Below are 17,787 nucleotides of genomic sequence, written 5' to 3'. Positions count from 1 at the left end.
CGAAGATCAATTAATGCTTAACTCTGACCTTCAAAACATTCTTTCCTGGTGCAGTCGTTGGGGCATGGAATTGAACAGAGAAAAAACTGTTTACATGTCCATAACAAAAAAAAAAAAAAAAAATAAAAAAATAAAATGTCGTTTGTCTATAACCTCGGCTCTGAACCGCTGACCAAAGTCAGCCAATATAAGTATCTTGGAATAACAATAACCAGTGACCTCAGCTGGAATAGCCACATTTCTAACGTATGTAACTCGGCTTTCCGAAAACTTTGTCTCCTCAGGCACAAACTAAAGCACTCTCCCTCTGGTACTAGATTACTGGCTTACACTTCACTCATCCGACCAAAACTTGAATATGCATGCATTGTGATGGATCCCTATAAGAAAATTAACATTAACGCTTTAGAGATGATCCAACGTAAAGCTGTCAGGTTTATTTTCTCTAAATATAGACCAACTGACTCTCCTACAAGCCTAATGAATCAACATAATATCCAAACGCTACAGCTACATAGGAAAATACAAAGACTGAAATTTCTTTTTTTGCTTAAAAACAACTGTTTGTCCCTCCACCCACAGGCTTATGTTCAACCGCTTACAGCGCGTCGAACACGGCATCGTCACATTGATTCTTTAACACCTTATAACACCCGAACTAACCTCTAAGTTTTCCTTCTTCCCGAGCACTATAACAGATTGGAACAGCCTACCATTATCACAATTGATAAGCACCCATTCTATTGAACGCATGCGTCTTTAATGTTAACAATATTGCTATGTTAGCAAGCCTTGTTACTGTTTTCTTTTTCTTTTACACATGAATTTTGCTTGATATATTCCACATCTTCCTTATTCTATTTTCCGCATTTTGCAGTGGTCGCTCGTTCATCAACTTCTGGTATTTGTCGATTCTTTTTTTCCCCCTCTCGCGAGAATGGTTGCAAGTGCTCATATATGCGTATTACTTTTGTTCCTGATGCCTTAAACTCCGTGTGATACTAATCTAATGTTTGTTAAGTTGTATTCCTTCAGTGTACCTTCCATTAATCTTATTTTGTCATCGCTTTCATTTCTTTTTCTGATCATTGCATTTGTTGCATTGTTTTTGTATTTCTTTTTCATGTGTGTGTGTATATATATACATACGTGTATATGTAAATATTTATGTATTCTGCCCCTCCTGCTTGGGCCCCCATTTGGGCCTGCAGTATTGAATAAATAAATAAATAAATAAATAAATAAATAAATAAATAAAGTGGTTATTTCGCGCTACTGTACACGGGAAAAATGCCTGCAATAGAATCGGATGCATTGTGAAGCACCAGGCGACGCTACACAACCTTCGAAATCTCGCCTCATCTGCCATCAACTCTGCTTCTGATGGTGCAAGTTTTGACTCCTAAGCTACCAAAAGTTACATTAATTTACGCTCCAAAAGCTGCCGTTGAATCTTTCAGGTGATTGAAGGCAAGACAATGGGTTGCGGTTCCTGCAAGGCCTGGTATTCAGTCATGGCATATGTGGGAGTGGAAGCAGACCCATAACTCCCAACTGCAGTTGTTCTTGGCAAGAACAGTTGCTTCGAATACGCAACTTCATCGGCAGTGAAATCGAATGTCCCATGTTTTCAAGAAGGCGCAAGACCAGATTAATAAAATACAACCCCATGGCAACAGTACCGTCAGCCTTCTTCCTCGGCCACATTGGCAGACAACACGCGCAATTGTGCGGTTAAAAAAGGTTGTAACCCACGCAGGACAGCATCGCTTGTTGGCAGCGTTATATTTGAACAATGAATATTACGTTGAACGAGTTCTTGCATAGCTCAACAAATCAAACGCACGAAATCCATGTTGCGGCCGCTAGGCTGAGTGTGGTCACATTTGACGCATTGTAACTTTTTCGGTACTCAAATATTGCAACGTTTTTTTTTTACGCACAGTGCTAGACAACGTCCTTGACTTCAACCAGAGTGATTTTCGAAAAAATTAAAAATGGTTTTTCTCAGAAAACTATTTTCAATGTTTGAGGTTTTTTGGCAAACCACTTACATTCAAGTGCAATTTTTAAATATAATGATGCTTGACAAAGTAACCAAATTTATTTCAAAAGAATGTGAAGACTTGAAAGTTCATGTGCACCGAGTTTCATTATCCTCACTTTAATTAGTCTAGAGCATGGGTTCTCAAAGTGGGTTCCGCGGAACCTACGGGTTCCGCAGGCCCCTGCTCGGGGTTCCGCGAGCCACTGATAAATTTTCCCTGGTCCCGCTCTCGACAAGTGTCTAAAACGGCGAACACGAGGTGCACTTTATCCAAAGGACCACCATTATTACCCATGCCCGAGTGTCAAAAAGCACATCACAGTGCGTAACAGCAACGCGCGAACTGCGCAATAAATACGCAAGCCGCTAGTAGCCACCCAACCTCTCAGAACGGGCAGCGAGCCTAAGCTTTCACACTTGAATCTCGGAGGCCGTAACTTACCACCATGCGCCTTTCTCCTATTTGTAGATAGGGTAGGTGCCGATAGCGTGCGCACTGGCTTATAAGTTGGAGAAAAAACTAAAAAAAAACGCGGAGCACCGCAAATGCGCGCCGCAGAAGAGGAAGAACGGCCTAGCGTCCAACCGAAACGAAGCGGCGCAGTCCGCATCGCCGTGGTCCTCAGCGGCAATCGTACGCGGCACGTGACTACAGCAACGCCGAAGCGCTTCGTGCCTAATTGTGCCTTTAAAGCCTTTATTCTTGCGTTTATCGCCGCGCGTAACACCGCGTTGGCGGCTAGCTGTGTGCCTCCGTAAGTGCGTAGTCGCTATCTCTGATCGCGTCGATAACCACCGCAGTTTCGTTCACAGCGGTTGCGGCAAATAGTAGTTTCGTTTTCACTCGATGCGCGCGTCGGCTGCGTGCCTTCACAACTGCGTAGTCGCCTCCCATGGCAGCGTCGATAGCGACCGCAGTTTCGTCCGCACTTCTTGCAGTGAAAGGTAGTTTCGTTGTGACTTGGTGCGTGTGTCAGCCGCCTGCCTTCTGAACCGTCCATGATCGCGTCGATAGCGACCGCGGTTTCGTCGACAGCGGTTGCGGCAAGCAGTAGTTTCGCTTTTACTCAGGGCAAAGCTGTCGAAGATAAAAAGCACCGGCTACATCGCGATGGACGGACAATTTGTTGGCGAGCAGCTGAGTGGCGAAAAAATAATCGGGATGTGCGCCCGTTGGTGCAAAGCGCGTCTCGGATGAAAATGCGCGCCGCGAAGGATGTCGCGAGGCCTTCGCCGCTGCTAGCGCCAATCAGTCATGAGATGAAGAGAATTTCAGCTTCCGCACTGGTCTTGTGCTAAATAGAAACAAGATTTGACGATTAATTGAGTAAATAAAAGCGTGTTGACGTAGTGCAGCATTTGTTTGTTTTCTTGATACCCTCGATTCGGTTAAATCGGGGGGGGGGGGGACCTTGGCATTTTATGGAGCTTAGCAGGGTTCCCTGGGATGAACGTACTTGAGAACCCCTGGTCTGGAGCAATAAATTCATGAATTGTGTACCATTGTTTCTTTATGCGCGCTCAAAGTTCAGAAATCGCAAAACTGGCGGGAAAGCGTTTTCAACGGCCAAAATTGTGAATTTTTTTGCAGGCGAACAACATTTTTTTTCATAAATCTAAGTTCAGAATCATTGTTCTGGGCCCAAAACCTGCACCTAAAGTAAATTTCATCAAAATCAGGAATGGTGACCAGGACCACCTGTTTGTTCTTATCTGGATTCACACAATAGGTACTGCTGTCTGGTCTGCCTTGTTTGGATAGGTACCACTGAGTGTGACAGCATCATCACATCGATTTTTGAAACGACCATACTTCAGGTGTGCAAAACACCTCCACCTAAGTGGCTGAACAGTGTCGCCCTCTGAATGTATATATAGGTGCGGCAAAAATCGCCGCCTTTGAGCCATGGCAACGATGTGGTGCTGTCATTTCTTGCTGGCGAGCTTAGGCTAGTTCGGCCATGCCCCTAACTACACCACTTCAGTGTAGCAGCACTGAGAGGTAGGGGAAGTTGAGACAGGTTCATTATTTAATTAAGCAGGCAGCGCAAAGCAATTGGGACCCCAAGAAGAACAAACAGCTCACGTCTTGTCTGTTGTCAGCCATTCCTAGCGTGCCAGTTGCATCACGCCCCGTCTGTCTGAATCACGAACAGTGCATCAGTCGCAGATAACTGGGAAATGCTCACCAGGCGGTGGGCAGGCGAAGCTGCGCCGGCTGGCGTGCGTGAAGAGGCAGTCCTTGCGCTTGCAGAAGGCATCGTACTTGCAGTTGGGGTGGATGAAAAGGCACTTGTCCCGGTACTTGCAGTTCGGGAATGCCCTGCACATAACGTAACAAGCTGGGTTGGTACAAAGTCGCTAAGTAGGGCACTGTTTTCCAAAGACTGTCCAATGAAAAAGTGTTAAAAGACACTTTTGTTTTTCGTTTGTAACTTCACACTGATGCTCAGTTTGTAGCCTCCAGCAGTGCTAAGGTGAGCGTGCTGACACCACTGGGAAACTAAAAAAGTGGTCAAGCATGCAATATATACAGTTATACCTCAATATAGAGGTTGGTAAAATCGGCAATTTTCTTTGTTATATCAAAACTTCACTATATTGAAATCAGACCATTTATGCAAATAAGTAAGCACAGTTACCTATAAATTTTTCTTACATGGAAGGGGCCGCAATATTTTCCGAGTTATCAGGCTATCAGAAAAAGCAAATTCCGAATGAGAAAAAAAAATCATTTTGTTAAATTTGAGAGGCGGTGACAAAAGATAGTTTCATGCTGTCTCGATGATATCTTCACATCGGCGGTACAAAGCAAAGCCAGCCACACTTTTGTGTGTAGTCCGTCCTCACGCCTGTTATTGTCACCAGCAGCGGGATGACGCTACAGTCAACATTCGATTTTTCGGACTCCCTAGGGGGTGCGAAAACCTCCGAAAAATCGGTAAGTCCAAAAAGAAAGAAAAAAAAAGAAAAGAGTGCAAGTCTTTTACTGTCCCAAAGGGCTCAAATTGCCAAAGGCACGTCCGAAATAGTTCTGAAAGCCTGCCAGTACACGCGTATCGTAGCTTGTACTGTGATAGGAGACGGCGGGTGCACGGAGTATAAGGAATATGTACTGTGTCCCGTGACAATTGCCCCTTCCCACTCTTGCTATGCTTCACTGCAATACCTCGCGTATGCTGCGCTGCGTAACACTGCTGTATTGAGGCGAAGCTGACTTTCGGGAACTGGCACTTTGCAACGCGCTGTTCTTTTCGAGCTTTGAATCCATTTGCGAGGATTCCAAATGTGAAGCCGGCTCCATTGCTAACAGTGGCGAATTGTTTTAATGAAACCCTAGGCACCGAACAGCAAGAAGCTTGGTAGCGAATGTGGAAGTAGCTAGGCCTAGCGTTGCCGCGGTGGTGGCTATGGCTACCAGCAGATCTGCGGGCGAGAGCGCCGGTTCAGGTGGCGCAAAAATCAGAATGGTGGCGGTGGTGGCTACAATTAATATCGTCTCGGACGGCGACGTTTTTTGCGCCCGAAATTTCATACGTTCTTATACATCAACTCTATGGGGTACGTGGCGGTGCCGCGGAAGCCGGAATGCCCGAAAGATCGGGCTTCTGGAACACCGGACGTTGACTGTACCGACGTTCTAAATAAATAGTGTTCTATGGTCAAGAAGTTATAAAAAGTTAAATACTTCGTTACACTGAGAATTTCGTTATACAGTAGAATTCCATTAATTTGATCCCTACACTCATGCAATTCTACGGACCCAAACTTTTGTTATTTCTATCCTAAAATTGGTCTTCGCTGGATAATTCGAACATCGCTGCTCATCACACGCGTTGCCTGACCCCAATGGTGACCGCAGTGGTGATTGCAATAGCAGCAGCATCCATCCTGGCAGCGCTTAGGCAGGGTTCGTACAGGTTTCCAAGGCAAAAATTCAAGGATATTCCAGGACTTTCCAGGTCGAGTCACAAGTTTCTCAAGGACTCAAAGCGGCATCCAAAGTAGGATTTCTTTACTTTAACATTCCAAAAAATGACTAGTTTTATTGCAGTTACAATAGATAAATGTATATCACAATTATAATAAAAATGTCTAGGCTTGATAACTTCTCAAGATCACAACACAAAATGAACGCTTACAATAGCGGCTGAGATTTCTCCAGTATAGGCTGGGTAAACATCACCAAATAAAAAGAAATAAATGTATATTCCAATGATATTAATAATGTCTAGCCTTGATCACTTAGCAAGTTCACAAAAAAAAAAGTTTGCAAAACACAATGAATGCTCCCAACAGCTACTCCGACTTCTCCAGTATTAACTGGGCAAGTTTACTGAACATTTCCAAACCATTCAGTGTAGTCTTGCTACACATCCATTATACAGTACAACCTCGCTGTTACGTTCCCAGGTGCGGTGTTTTCCCAGCTGTTACGTTGTTTTCGGCCGGTCCCGGCATAGCTCTCATAGGACCCAATGGATTGGTAACCTCCCAGTTGTGTCGCAACTGTGGGACCGTTCTCGCATCATGCGTTACGAACTGCCACCCCACGCCGGCCCGAGTGGCTATGTTCACTTTTCATGTCGCTTGGCTTGGTGGCTTGACGATGGGATTGGCCACCCAAAGTGCCTGGGGCAACACCTATGACGTATTTTCAGTTTCCATCAGTAAAAGCATGGCCTTTGAGATCCGTATTTGCTATTGAAGGATGGTGTCTATGACGCAATGGGGTGCTAAAATTGATTTTGGCACATAGATGTTCCGTATAAACATCAAAACTGAGAGCTGGGCCAGTTGGTGTGGTTCCATCTTAAGAAAAAACTAGGGCGAAAAAGACGTGTACGAGCAAGAAACAACAAAGAGCGCTCGTATTCGTAGTTTTTTGCTCGTCCATGTCTTTTTCACGCTAGTTTTCCGTAGTAAGTCCAAGGGCGATAATGCCGTGGCTGCATGCTGTATGTGCGAGTGAAAGCATGCGAGGGGAGCCGTCGACCGCGGCTAAATCTCGTGCGCGCAACGAGGAAAAGCGGGGAGGAAGCGCGCCTTCTTCCGTCGCGCTCTAGGCACCGAGGGCAGGGGGAGGGAGGGATAGCGGGCGATGTTGTACTTTGGCATCAACTGCGTACTGTGCGGCGGCACGTGGTCGCGTGGGCCGTATCTTGAAAGCGACTTGCGTCTAGGCAGTGTAGGTGCGTCGGCAGCTTGTAGCTTTGTGCATGCTGTGTGTTCTCGGGGCTCCGTTTGCGTTGAAGTGATAGACAGCCCGCAGGTCACATCACTCACGCCAGCATTTCGACAGCGATTGCCCGCGCTCATCGAGTGTGATGTGTTCACGTTGGCTGTGCACGCTGACACTGTGCTTGTTTACAAGTTTACACGGATGATAAAACTACTAGCCTTACTTTGTATAGCTGTCTACTAATTTGCTATCGCAATCGATGCTACGGCTTTCGGATGAAACTATGACTTTTTTTCTAATGTAAGAATTAAAATAAAATTGTGTGCAGTTCACCACTACTCTCATTTCGCAATTTTCCCCTCTTCTCGGCTTTTGGATTTTCCAGCTGTAACATTTTTTTTCTGTTTTTTTTTTTTACAGTCCCATGAAAAACGTATCAGTGGGGTTCTACTGTATTGTAACAAGTATATGTATATTGCAATTTTGTAAAACATGTCTTGATCATTGATGTCTTGTTGAGACAGTTTTCAGCAAAATTCAAGATAAAACTTGAAGACTTCACAGAAGCGAATGACAATATGGCTGATCAGCGTGGTATTTCTGCAAAAAACACATGCAATATTGGCAGGCACAAAAAGGAAAACTGTGGGCATGCTACCCACGTTATTTGACAGGTGTCATGCAGCACATCCACCTTAAGCTTAAGGGCACACTTGTTGATATTGAGTGGGAGCTTCGTGCGCACTCGCTACAGGTGACAGTGCAGTCAATTCGCCGCAAAGCTGCAGCGCTAATATTGAAATGAATGTGTTCTGACAATTTTTTTCTTTTTATCTTTCACTTCAAGTTAAGGGGTCGACCTATATTAGGGTTGTGGAGATGCGCGACTCGAACGCGTCTCCTGTAATCCGGCTTCACCGCGTAGCTAAGTGCCGACGGCGGTCGTGGTGGTTGCGGCGCATTGCGAGAGATGGCGCGAGTGTCGCGATGCTAACGCCACTGAACGGCGGGGTGACTTGGGAGAAAAAGGTCAACGGCGCTTCCTCTTTGGGTTGGGATCGGCGGCCAACACGCATGAACGCTTCGCGCGTGCGCCGGCCCGCTTCACGCGACCGTCGCGCGAAGCTTAGAGCAGGACACCGGTATGAACGAACACGGATCGCTCGAGCGCGCCACCGTTCGCGTGACCGTACACGCGAACGACTAGGCGATGGTGTCGTAGCATGGGGCGAGCATATTCGCTCGCTATCGGGTCGCGGTGAGTCGAACTTCCTTGATTTGTCGCGCGCCCGTGTGAATGTTCTATTGGTTGTAATTTGGCTAGTGTGCATTAGTGTATGAAAGGTGCAATAAATGCCCTTTTGATTGTTTGCACTACTGTAGTGTCGTTCCTTTGTCCCAAGAGCACATGTAAGACCCCACAGGGTTTATATGTTATTTAACTTTTTTATAACTTCCAATATGGCAAAATTTCACTGCCACCATGAAGGAATACCGGGTTAGTACAGGTCCTCTCTAGCCTGGCTGTTGCTGCGCATGGCTGTCAGCACAGCTTAGTGCATATGTGGCCCATGCACCCCATCTTAGAGGTAATCTGTGGTGGGCGCAAAGGTTTCAGCTGTCTCACCCCACATTTAATGCTGGAGAGGTCGTGTTATCTCTAGTGTTCTAAATGCGTTGAAACGAGAGGCACACATGGTGTTCACTCCCTTCTGCCTGCACTTTGCATGCTAGTGTTGTCCAACAATATCAGCCACGGGGATGGAGTGGACGCGAAAGCATTGCAGGTTTGCCTCGTAATGCCAATGTTAAGATATTGTCAACACGGCGTGAAACTGCATCTTTGGTTGCAGACTCAAATTCAACAAAAAAAAAAAAGACATTTTTCTCATTGAAATTAGTTTTTTTTTCAATTGCCTGATGATTTGGAAAATTTTGCAGCCCCTTCCTAGTAAGAAATAATCTGTCGGTGAGTACTTATGTGCATAAAAGGCCATTCAATATACCAATATAACAAAGTAAAGTACTAATTTTACCAACTTCGTTATATTGAGGTTTAGCTTATAAGCATCTGGATTTTATTACACACTGGCAAGATGTCATCAGGAGTGGGATCACAGAAAGATGAAACTTGAGTTGATAATTTTTATTCTCTGTCTTCCTGTGAACTCCGTCATGTTTTGATGTTATGTTAGATGTGCCACGACCGCTGGATAAAAAAAAGGTGCGGCCTGCCGCGTGCATCGAAAACGGTGTGATCTGCCGCGGCGCCACACGCCAGGGGCTGTTGTCTGGCATCGGCATAGCAAATGCATCAGAACGCGCTTGGAACGCCGTCGCGCGCGCAAGCCGATGCGTTCCATCCCCGCCAGCTAGCACTGTTCTGCCCAGCCAAGCAGCCGACAATGCAAATACGGTCGTCATGTTCGCTCCCATAGCAGCGTGCCCGACGCGGCAGGCCGCACCTTTTTTTTTTATCCAGCGGCCGTGGATGTGCAATGTGAGCGAAAGGTGCACCAGTAAAAGAGTGCAACTACTAATTCGACAGGTATTACAGCACATTTCAACACAAATGTTCAGATATGCTGAAACACAACCAAGGTACACCATACCTGCCAACCTCGCAACATGAAAATTCGGGGGACCGCCACGCGAGGGGGGGGTCAGGAAAGTTCGGGTCCCTGCCCCACACAAAAAAAATTTTGTCGCCGTGCGAAACGGCGCATGTGGTACAGAGTCCATGCTTGTCACGACTCCGCGAAGTGACAAAGCACAGAAACTCAGTTGTGTATGGTCTCAGAAATAGTTGCAAGTACCGTATTTTCCGGTGTATCAGATGCGTTTTTTTTTTTCGTTGGTGCGTCGTATAGAACAGTGCGACATATGTACGTTTTTTTGTTTTTTTTTGTCACAGAAAAACTGCCGTCAGAATCGGATTCAATGTTATGGCCACGCAAAGCGCGCTGGTTGGCTTAACTGCTCCGGCTTCTGTGCACGATATCGAGGTGCCGGGTTCTTTTCGTGATCGAGTTCCCGAGCGCCGTGCGAGGAGGACGGTGCAGCAACGCAAGCGGCGGCAGGACGACCGCGAGTCGACCGACCCCGAAGTCGTCGCATCTGCAGATCGCTATCAAGATACAGCAAGTGCCGCTGCGCAAACCACGCAGTTGCTACCCCAGTACAAGCCGCCCCCACCCTACCTTCTGCGCTAGCGCACCTTCCCGCTTTCCTCCCTTGTGCGGATTCGGCTCACCGTCGCAGGATTTCACTCACACATACAGCATACAGCACGGGGATGATGTTATTGCCCTTGGACTTTATATGAAATATCGCGTTAGCCACGTCGGCAGAAATGCGCCTGGAGTGGAAATATATGGCCCTCGTATGCTTCCGCGTGACCCGCGTTTACCGAGTGAAACGTCACTGTAATTTTTTTTATTCGCTTACCGAACGAACAGCTGCGTCTTATACACTGGTGCGACTTATATACGTCTTTTTCCGGAAAAACTGCCGTTCTGAGGGGAAGGCGGGGGGGGGGGGGTCTTATGCAAAGGTGCGAGTAATAGACCGGAAAATACGGTACTTAATCTTGGCTTTTGAAAGTGCCATCGATCGTTCCAACTAAACTCAGGGAAACAGAGTAGGATCGGCATTCGCACTCCACTTGACAACCTGAAAAAGCCAACTGAAGCCAAGTGCACTCACGGTCATATAACGACTCGATTGCTAAAAACTCTCAACCGGGTTGACGCAGCTTGAGACGAGCCAATCCGGAAAATCCAATAAGGCAGCGCCTGTCGGCTGCGGGTGCTCGTGTTCGTGGTGGTGCCGGCAACCGCTACCATGATTCACGGTGCATGCTGGTGACGAACTGCTCCCGAGCCGTTTTTTCGCATGGTTACAGGCCGTAAAGAAAAAAAAAAAAAAAGTGGCAGCCACTTTTCGGGAGATTTGAGATCGCGTCCGTACAATCGGGGGATGCGAGAAAAATTCGGGAGGCTCCCGGACAATTCGGGAGAGTGGGCAGGTATGGTACACTGAAGTGGCAAACCATTGCCACAAAGCATTTGCAATGTGCAAACAGCAATGCCATAGTGGACGACAATATTGGGAGGCCTAATGGCATCGCTGCCTCAGAGAGCAGCACATGCAGCATGGTCACTCGCAATGCTTCACTTATGTCACGCATGTCTGCCGCACAATCAAGTTCCAGAATTGTTCTGCAAAATTTAACTGCAAAAACGAGAAAGTACTTTTTTTTTTCGTAGATGGTACTTTGAGATAGTGCACCGAAGTCCAAGTACATAAATAATACAACTGCAGCCGGGTATCACACCTCAGACGTCGTCTTTAGCAGTTGAACACCATAAGTACTGAGGCATCACACTTTTACTTTGGGGTCACTTAGTGTAGCAATATCTTGTGAGCGAGACAAAAAAAAAAAAAAAAAAACACAGACTGGCGGTGCCCTCTCCAGAGTGTACGGCAACTCACTTGCAAGGGACACTCGGGTGGTGGAAGGGGCAGCGGTCACCGTTCTTGCAGGCAGGCCAGTAGCGACACTTCTCGAGGATTTGGGGGGCCCCGTTGTCCACTGCCATGGCTTCCTCCTCTTCTTCCACTACAGAGGCCTCCTCCATCAGCTCTGCGCCAGACACATTCACACTCCCTTGAAGCAAAGTAAATGAAAGAAGGAAAGAAACTCTTTAGAAAACCAATGATGCAAAATATACAAAAAAAACACATACGATGCGATGGGCACCGTCCTGTTGTATGTGTTCTTTGTTCGCGTCTACTTTGCGCCTCTGATTTCTGAAATAGTGACATGCCAGCGGGCTGCAAACCAAGATTCTGCTTGAGAAACCAGTCCAGCTTTTTCATTTCATGAAGCGAGGCCTCCCAGTGACAACAATGACACCTTATGGTGCGTTCGCGGGAGATGGGTGGGCGAGTATTGCGGGGAAGCTGCCACGGCGGGCGACTACTGTTCTCAATTGCGGGCACCTTGCACATTTTGTTGTTTACATGGGATCTAGTGGCCGGAAAACGTATCCTAATATCGCACTTTGGTGATGTACTGAAAATTTGTGCCGAAAGATTGTGTTTTCCAGGAATGTATGAACTGGTAAAAGAAAATTCCGAGGACACCTAAGCACTTCTCAAGAGTTGTGAATGCGAAAGCATTAATGTCCAATTGAATGGCGCTGAGCGGTCGGAGTTTTGTGCTGCAAGTACTGTACCATAGCGGTACGTGCTGCCCGAGCCAGCAAGCAGCAGCGGCCTGCGGTGGCAATGCCGCATGCCACCAACATGGCAATGCCCTCTCCCCTCACGCAACACCTGGTGCACTAGTGCGGCAGCAGTTGTTTCCTTTCCCCCGCTCTGCTCCGCCAAGGCGCGCTCGTGCCGTGGCTTCGCCGCCAATGGACAATGGGAGCTTATGGGCTGTTCTGCTGTTACAAATGACACGATGCTGGCTTTTTCGCTCAATGGGCCATTTGATGTTTTTGCATCAATAAGGTTAACTCTGTTAGGTCATTTTCTGTGTTCTCGATCGTAAATGTTGGCACCGGGAAATCGTACGTAATGGGATCCTATCAATGAGGTTCCTACTGCACTCCTCATTCTTCAAGACCTTCCACTTAGCGCGAGTGACTTATTGAACTAACTGAAGTTTTCAAAGTAAATTACGTCAGAAAATTCGTAAAGTACGACGTACACACGAGCTGCAAACAGGATAGCTCTGGAGTGTAATTCGAACGTACGACAAAACATAATTTTGTTGCAAGTCAAAGAAAAAGCCTTGACTGGAGAACAAATATTCACGTGTATGGTGAAAAAGGTGAATTTGGGATAGCCATGGGACCTACGTGGTTGGATATCCGAAGCACGTCCATGAGTGATATCTTTCGCACATCCATAATAGGGTATCCAAAACTTGAGTCCAGTTGATGTCTTATGGATGAAGTATTTTCACTGGGCTGTTGCATGCTTAAAATTATCAGGTTTTACGTGTCAAAACCATCATCTGATTATGAGGCACACCGTAGTGGGGGGCTCCGGATTAATTTCAACCACCTGGAGTTCTTTAACGTGCACCTAAATCTAAGCACACAGGTGTTTGCAGCATTTCGCCCCCATCGAAATGTGGCCGCCAAGCCGGGATTTGATCCCGCGACCTCATACTCAGCAGCCCAACACCATAACCACTGAACAACCACGGTGGGTTTTTGTTGCATGCTTATGAGAAATACTCGAATATCATTGAATCAAATAGTGAACGTTAAAATAATTTGATTTCCAAGTTAATTATTTACTATTTGATTTTTCGAATAATCCATTTATTCGGTGTAGAGACCCACACGGTGCCATGTCGCTTGCGCTGCAAAGCCTCTTGTGCTCGATGCCACCCAAGCAAGCGTTTTCGCCTCGGATGTTCCACCTCGGCTGACGCAGTAGTGAACTTTGTCACTGCGAGCGCTCCCCGATGTTGGCCCGATGCGGGGATTGCGCACACCAGGACCGCCCAAACGCTGCAATTTGCAGAACAGCACAGAGTCTGTTGGTTCCACCTCTGTTGGTACAGAGTTTGTCCGGGTCGACAGGACCGATCGAAATGACAATGCAATGTGGACAAAGGGAACAGATACAAAAGTAGCACGCATTTCGTAAAGTGCAAAAGCATGTGCGAAGATCGGGCTGATAAGCCGCCGATCGGCACGCAGGTTGTGTTGGATACGTGGTGCCGAACTTCACGCCGGTACAACAGCCATCAATCTAACCTCCAAATGCGATCTTGAAACCGATCACTGATGAGCCACCCATACGAACATATTAGTGGCAAACATTCCGTGACAGCTTGAGGCCGTTAACACATCGGCCAGCAGTGAATTTTGCCTAGGCCATTAGGCCTAATCGGTGCTGCTTCATCGGGCATCTGGAATTAAAATTACGGTCTGGTACCAAATCGATGCAGATCTATTCGCAGCAGCTGTGCGACACTCGCAAATCCGACGAATCGCCTCACAGCAGCAAATGCTATCTGCGGACTGTGTTTTTTCACCCAGGACGAGGGGTGGATCAGGACTCCTCACCAGGCTTGGTCATTTTTAGCAAAACGGTGTAGCATATACATGATGCGCTGACGATTGTGTATGCAAAGTACAATGGTACTGCGCACCACAAAAGCAGCTGACATTTCAAAGCAAGCACCGCGCTTCCGTCACTCTTGAGGCAGCGCGCTCCCAGCGAGAGAGCCACGGTGACATGCACACATTTCTTTTTGGAGTGCGTGTTTTGTCACTCACCATGACCAATCATACAATGCAGAAGGCGCAATGCTGCAAGAAAGGAGGCAGGGCTTACGCTGCGGTATGTCCCTCGGCTCTGGTATGGGAGAAGACAGGGAAGGAGCACCACTTGGGAAGGCTACCAGAGGAGAGGGAGAGATTGTCTCTATTGACAGTGACGTTCACCTCCTGGCGGCATGATAACGGGGCAATTAATGTGTTCTATCTCCACCAATAATGAACTAATTTGAAAAATTATTTCGGTAAAACACTTCTTGGACGGCGCTTTACAGCCTCCAGGGTATAGCCAAAACTTGCAATGGGGCCTGGTGATGTCTTAGCTGTGAAGTCTTGCACCAAGTCTCTCCTTTCAGGTGCTTTTCGCCTTGAAATTACCTCAAGCAGGTCAACCTTGGCTGCTACTGCAAAATGCAAAATGAAAGGCTGACCCAACTCATCTGCCACATGCGCCAATCAGCCCAGCACACCTAGGCATACACTTGGGACATTCTAATTATGCGAGTCCTCAAAGTGATTTGCAAAACTGCTGATTTGTGTGCAGGTCACTAACCGGCATCGGAGACTGGCGCCATCATTAAACGGCTCTTGACCGGTGGCCTCCGGGAAGCAGCCGGCACGAGCTGTTCCTCGTCCTCTTCTTCGGGCAGCTCCTCAAGGTCGTGACTGGTGGTCAGTACCTCGCGGTGGCTGTTGCTGCTCTTGAAGCTCGTTGGGTCCACACCGTCGAGGGTGACCACAAAGCGCGGCCACTGGGATGAAGTCGGTGTGCTGCCCGAGCTGCCCTGGTGGCCACTGCAATAGGCCACCCTTGCTCACACATCGCACACAGTTCCTGTGCCAAGACTGACCAACTGATTCATTCATTCATTTAGTTATTTAGGGAGTGCACCATCCAAAGCATCACTGTCTGTCCTGTCTCTCGCACTGGTATTCGATTTAACTACAAAACAACTGATATGAATACTATGAATGCAATGGCAGCATGACGGGTTTGTGGAATCTGCAGATTTCTTCTGACACACGTGCGTTGGAGTTGACCACAGAGTATTGATACAGGTGCACTTGATATCCAAGAGCTTTAAGCCAATGAGTGCAGCTCACGTTAATAAGAGTACAGTTGAAACCCGCGATAACGAAATAAAACAATAAAATATTTTTGTATCCTCATCGAGTGCCCAGAGGATTCAATGCATTTTATATCTCTCTCTAACGAAATGTCGCTGAACTGTAATCCTGCATCAACAAAATTTGCCAGAAGGTTACCCCACATATTACCTACTAGTGCAAGGCTAGCAGACTCAAAAAAGTGCTCAAATGCCATTGCTTTGCTATTGATTGTGTAGAATACCACCACATTACGTTTGGGTGAGCACCGCCATTTTTGTTTACAAGAACAGTCAAGCGCCAGAAACACATCATGGCTGCCATTTTGTTTGTTGACTGCCCGTTTCAAATGACATGGCTCAGTGATGCTACTGCGGACTTATGATTTGGAGCAATTTTTGGAGCATCAGAAATTTCATTTTGGAGCACTTTGGAGCAGGCAATTTGGCATTTTGGAGCAGCTTGGAGCAGCTGATTTTTCACATCCTGAAGTATTTCGAAAAAGCGAGTTGCAATTTACATTCAATTACCTGAATAATTCTTATGTTCTCACGAGAAGCTTCGTAAACATTTCCATCTATTGCAGATCTCGTGGAGAAAAAAATGCACTTGTGTGCATGCGACACACACAGACACAAATTGATATCATTTCGTATATTGCTAGTTTTCCCAGATGTCATCGGTAATATCCAGAAACAGAAATGATGGACACATTGGCGGCACGCAGTTATTATAACCACGTCATGCTGCGCTTCAAACAAGCTACTAGCTGCGTTTCCGGAGTAGATAACGTCCGCTGATGAATCGCCAATTAACCTTGAAGCCGCGAGCCTCGGCAGAAACCGCACTTTGCCGTCAAGCCGCCTTGCAAGGCAGACGCCGCGTCGGCGCCGTGCGTGGCACTGTTAAAGTCACTGGAACCTGGAACTTTGAAAGTACCGCAACCGCCGGCGCGAGCGCAGGCAACACTGCGCGGAAAAGACGAGCAGCTCTTCCTCGGGTTTTCTAGGCTTGAAGAACAGCACGATGGCTGCCGCTGCCGCAGTGGGCCCTGTGAAATCCACAAACAAAACCGCATTTCGTTTAGCTATAGATACGATGTAAATTACAAGTACAGTAGACGACTGATTTTTCGGACTCAAAAAATTCGGACTTGTTGGATATTCCGGACTTCATAGATGTGCCGGCAGGATTCCCATAGAGCTAATGCATTTTCGCGAGCGATTTTTCGGACGAATTTAGGAGCCAATGTTCGATTTTCCGGACTAAATCGCTCGCTCCGAGCCACGCTACCCGATCTTGGAGGCCGCCATGTTGGATTTTCCGCTGGCTTGGCTTCCAGTGCCCCCCTGTATAGCCTTCAAGATCAGTAAACTCACGCTATCTCCTCGTCTCCGAGGCCATGCCTGCTCTTCCTTGGCCGACAAAACGTTCTAAAAAGCTGCACTTGTTTTTTTTTTTTTTTTTTTTTCGGTCCGTACGCTGTGTGCGGGTGAAAGCTTGCGAGGGTCAGCCAGAACCGCAATTTATTCTCACGCACGCGAGAGAGGAAGGCGGCCGGAGGCGCGCGCGGACTTCGCTCGCGTGGCACGGGGAGAAGGTGGAGACAGGCCCCGGAAACTCTCGAGTTCACCAAATGGCCACAGAGGGCGAAAAATCAACCGCGGCGCGTTCCAGCATAAGCGCGCAAGTGGAGCTACTGTAATTTGGTCGCATACTTTAGTTTGTGTTTTTTCTGCTAGGGGCGCTCAACGGGGCTCAGTATTTGATCTATTAATGTACATATAATAACCAAAAAACACAGTTACGGTGTCATTTGTTTACAAAATAAGTAGTGTATTGTTTTTATTTGACTTCTGTTATTAAATTCCTTGCTTTGTTACTTGAATAAAGGTTTTGAGGCCTCACTCACGTGTGATCAGCAGCAGCCCACTGGTATCGATTGCAGTGCGTGCCGTTTATCGATTCAAATTGTACGGCGGTAGTATTTGCGAGCGGGGTGGTCGTTTATGTTGAGCAGCATCACGCAGGTTCGTTTTAATTAGTTATCAGTAATATCTCAGCCAGTTTATGCGTATAAAATTCGATAGCTGCCACCAAGCGAAGTTGTTTAAAGACGGTAAACTTTATCAGCTGGCGGCGTT

At 47.0% G+C, this 17,787-nt stretch overlaps 1 protein-coding gene across 2 annotated transcripts in view; it reads right to left on the bottom strand.

Annotated features, from left to right (window-relative positions):
• Positions 1–17,787, bottom strand: part of LOC119445451 (zinc finger CCCH domain-containing protein 14-like) — a 125,071-nt gene that overhangs the window by 24,094 nt on the left and 83,190 nt on the right. For both annotated transcript variants that reach the window (XM_037709733.2, XM_037709732.2), the window contains 3 exons: positions 15,090–15,331; positions 11,724–11,874; positions 4,237–4,370 (listed from right to left, as the gene is read on the bottom strand). In XM_037709733.2, coding sequence (XP_037565661.1) covers positions 4,237–4,370; positions 11,724–11,874; positions 15,090–15,331 — 527 coding nt within the window. The remainder of the gene's footprint in view (positions 1–4,236; positions 4,371–11,723; positions 11,875–15,089; positions 15,332–17,787) is intronic.

The sequence above is a fragment of the Dermacentor silvarum genome, chromosome 3 (genome assembly GCF_013339745.2).
Source record: "Dermacentor silvarum isolate Dsil-2018 chromosome 3, BIME_Dsil_1.4, whole genome shotgun sequence".
Classification (NCBI taxonomy): domain Eukaryota; kingdom Metazoa; phylum Arthropoda; class Arachnida; order Ixodida; family Ixodidae; genus Dermacentor; species Dermacentor silvarum.
This window is presented reverse-complemented; position numbering and strand designations above follow the sequence as displayed.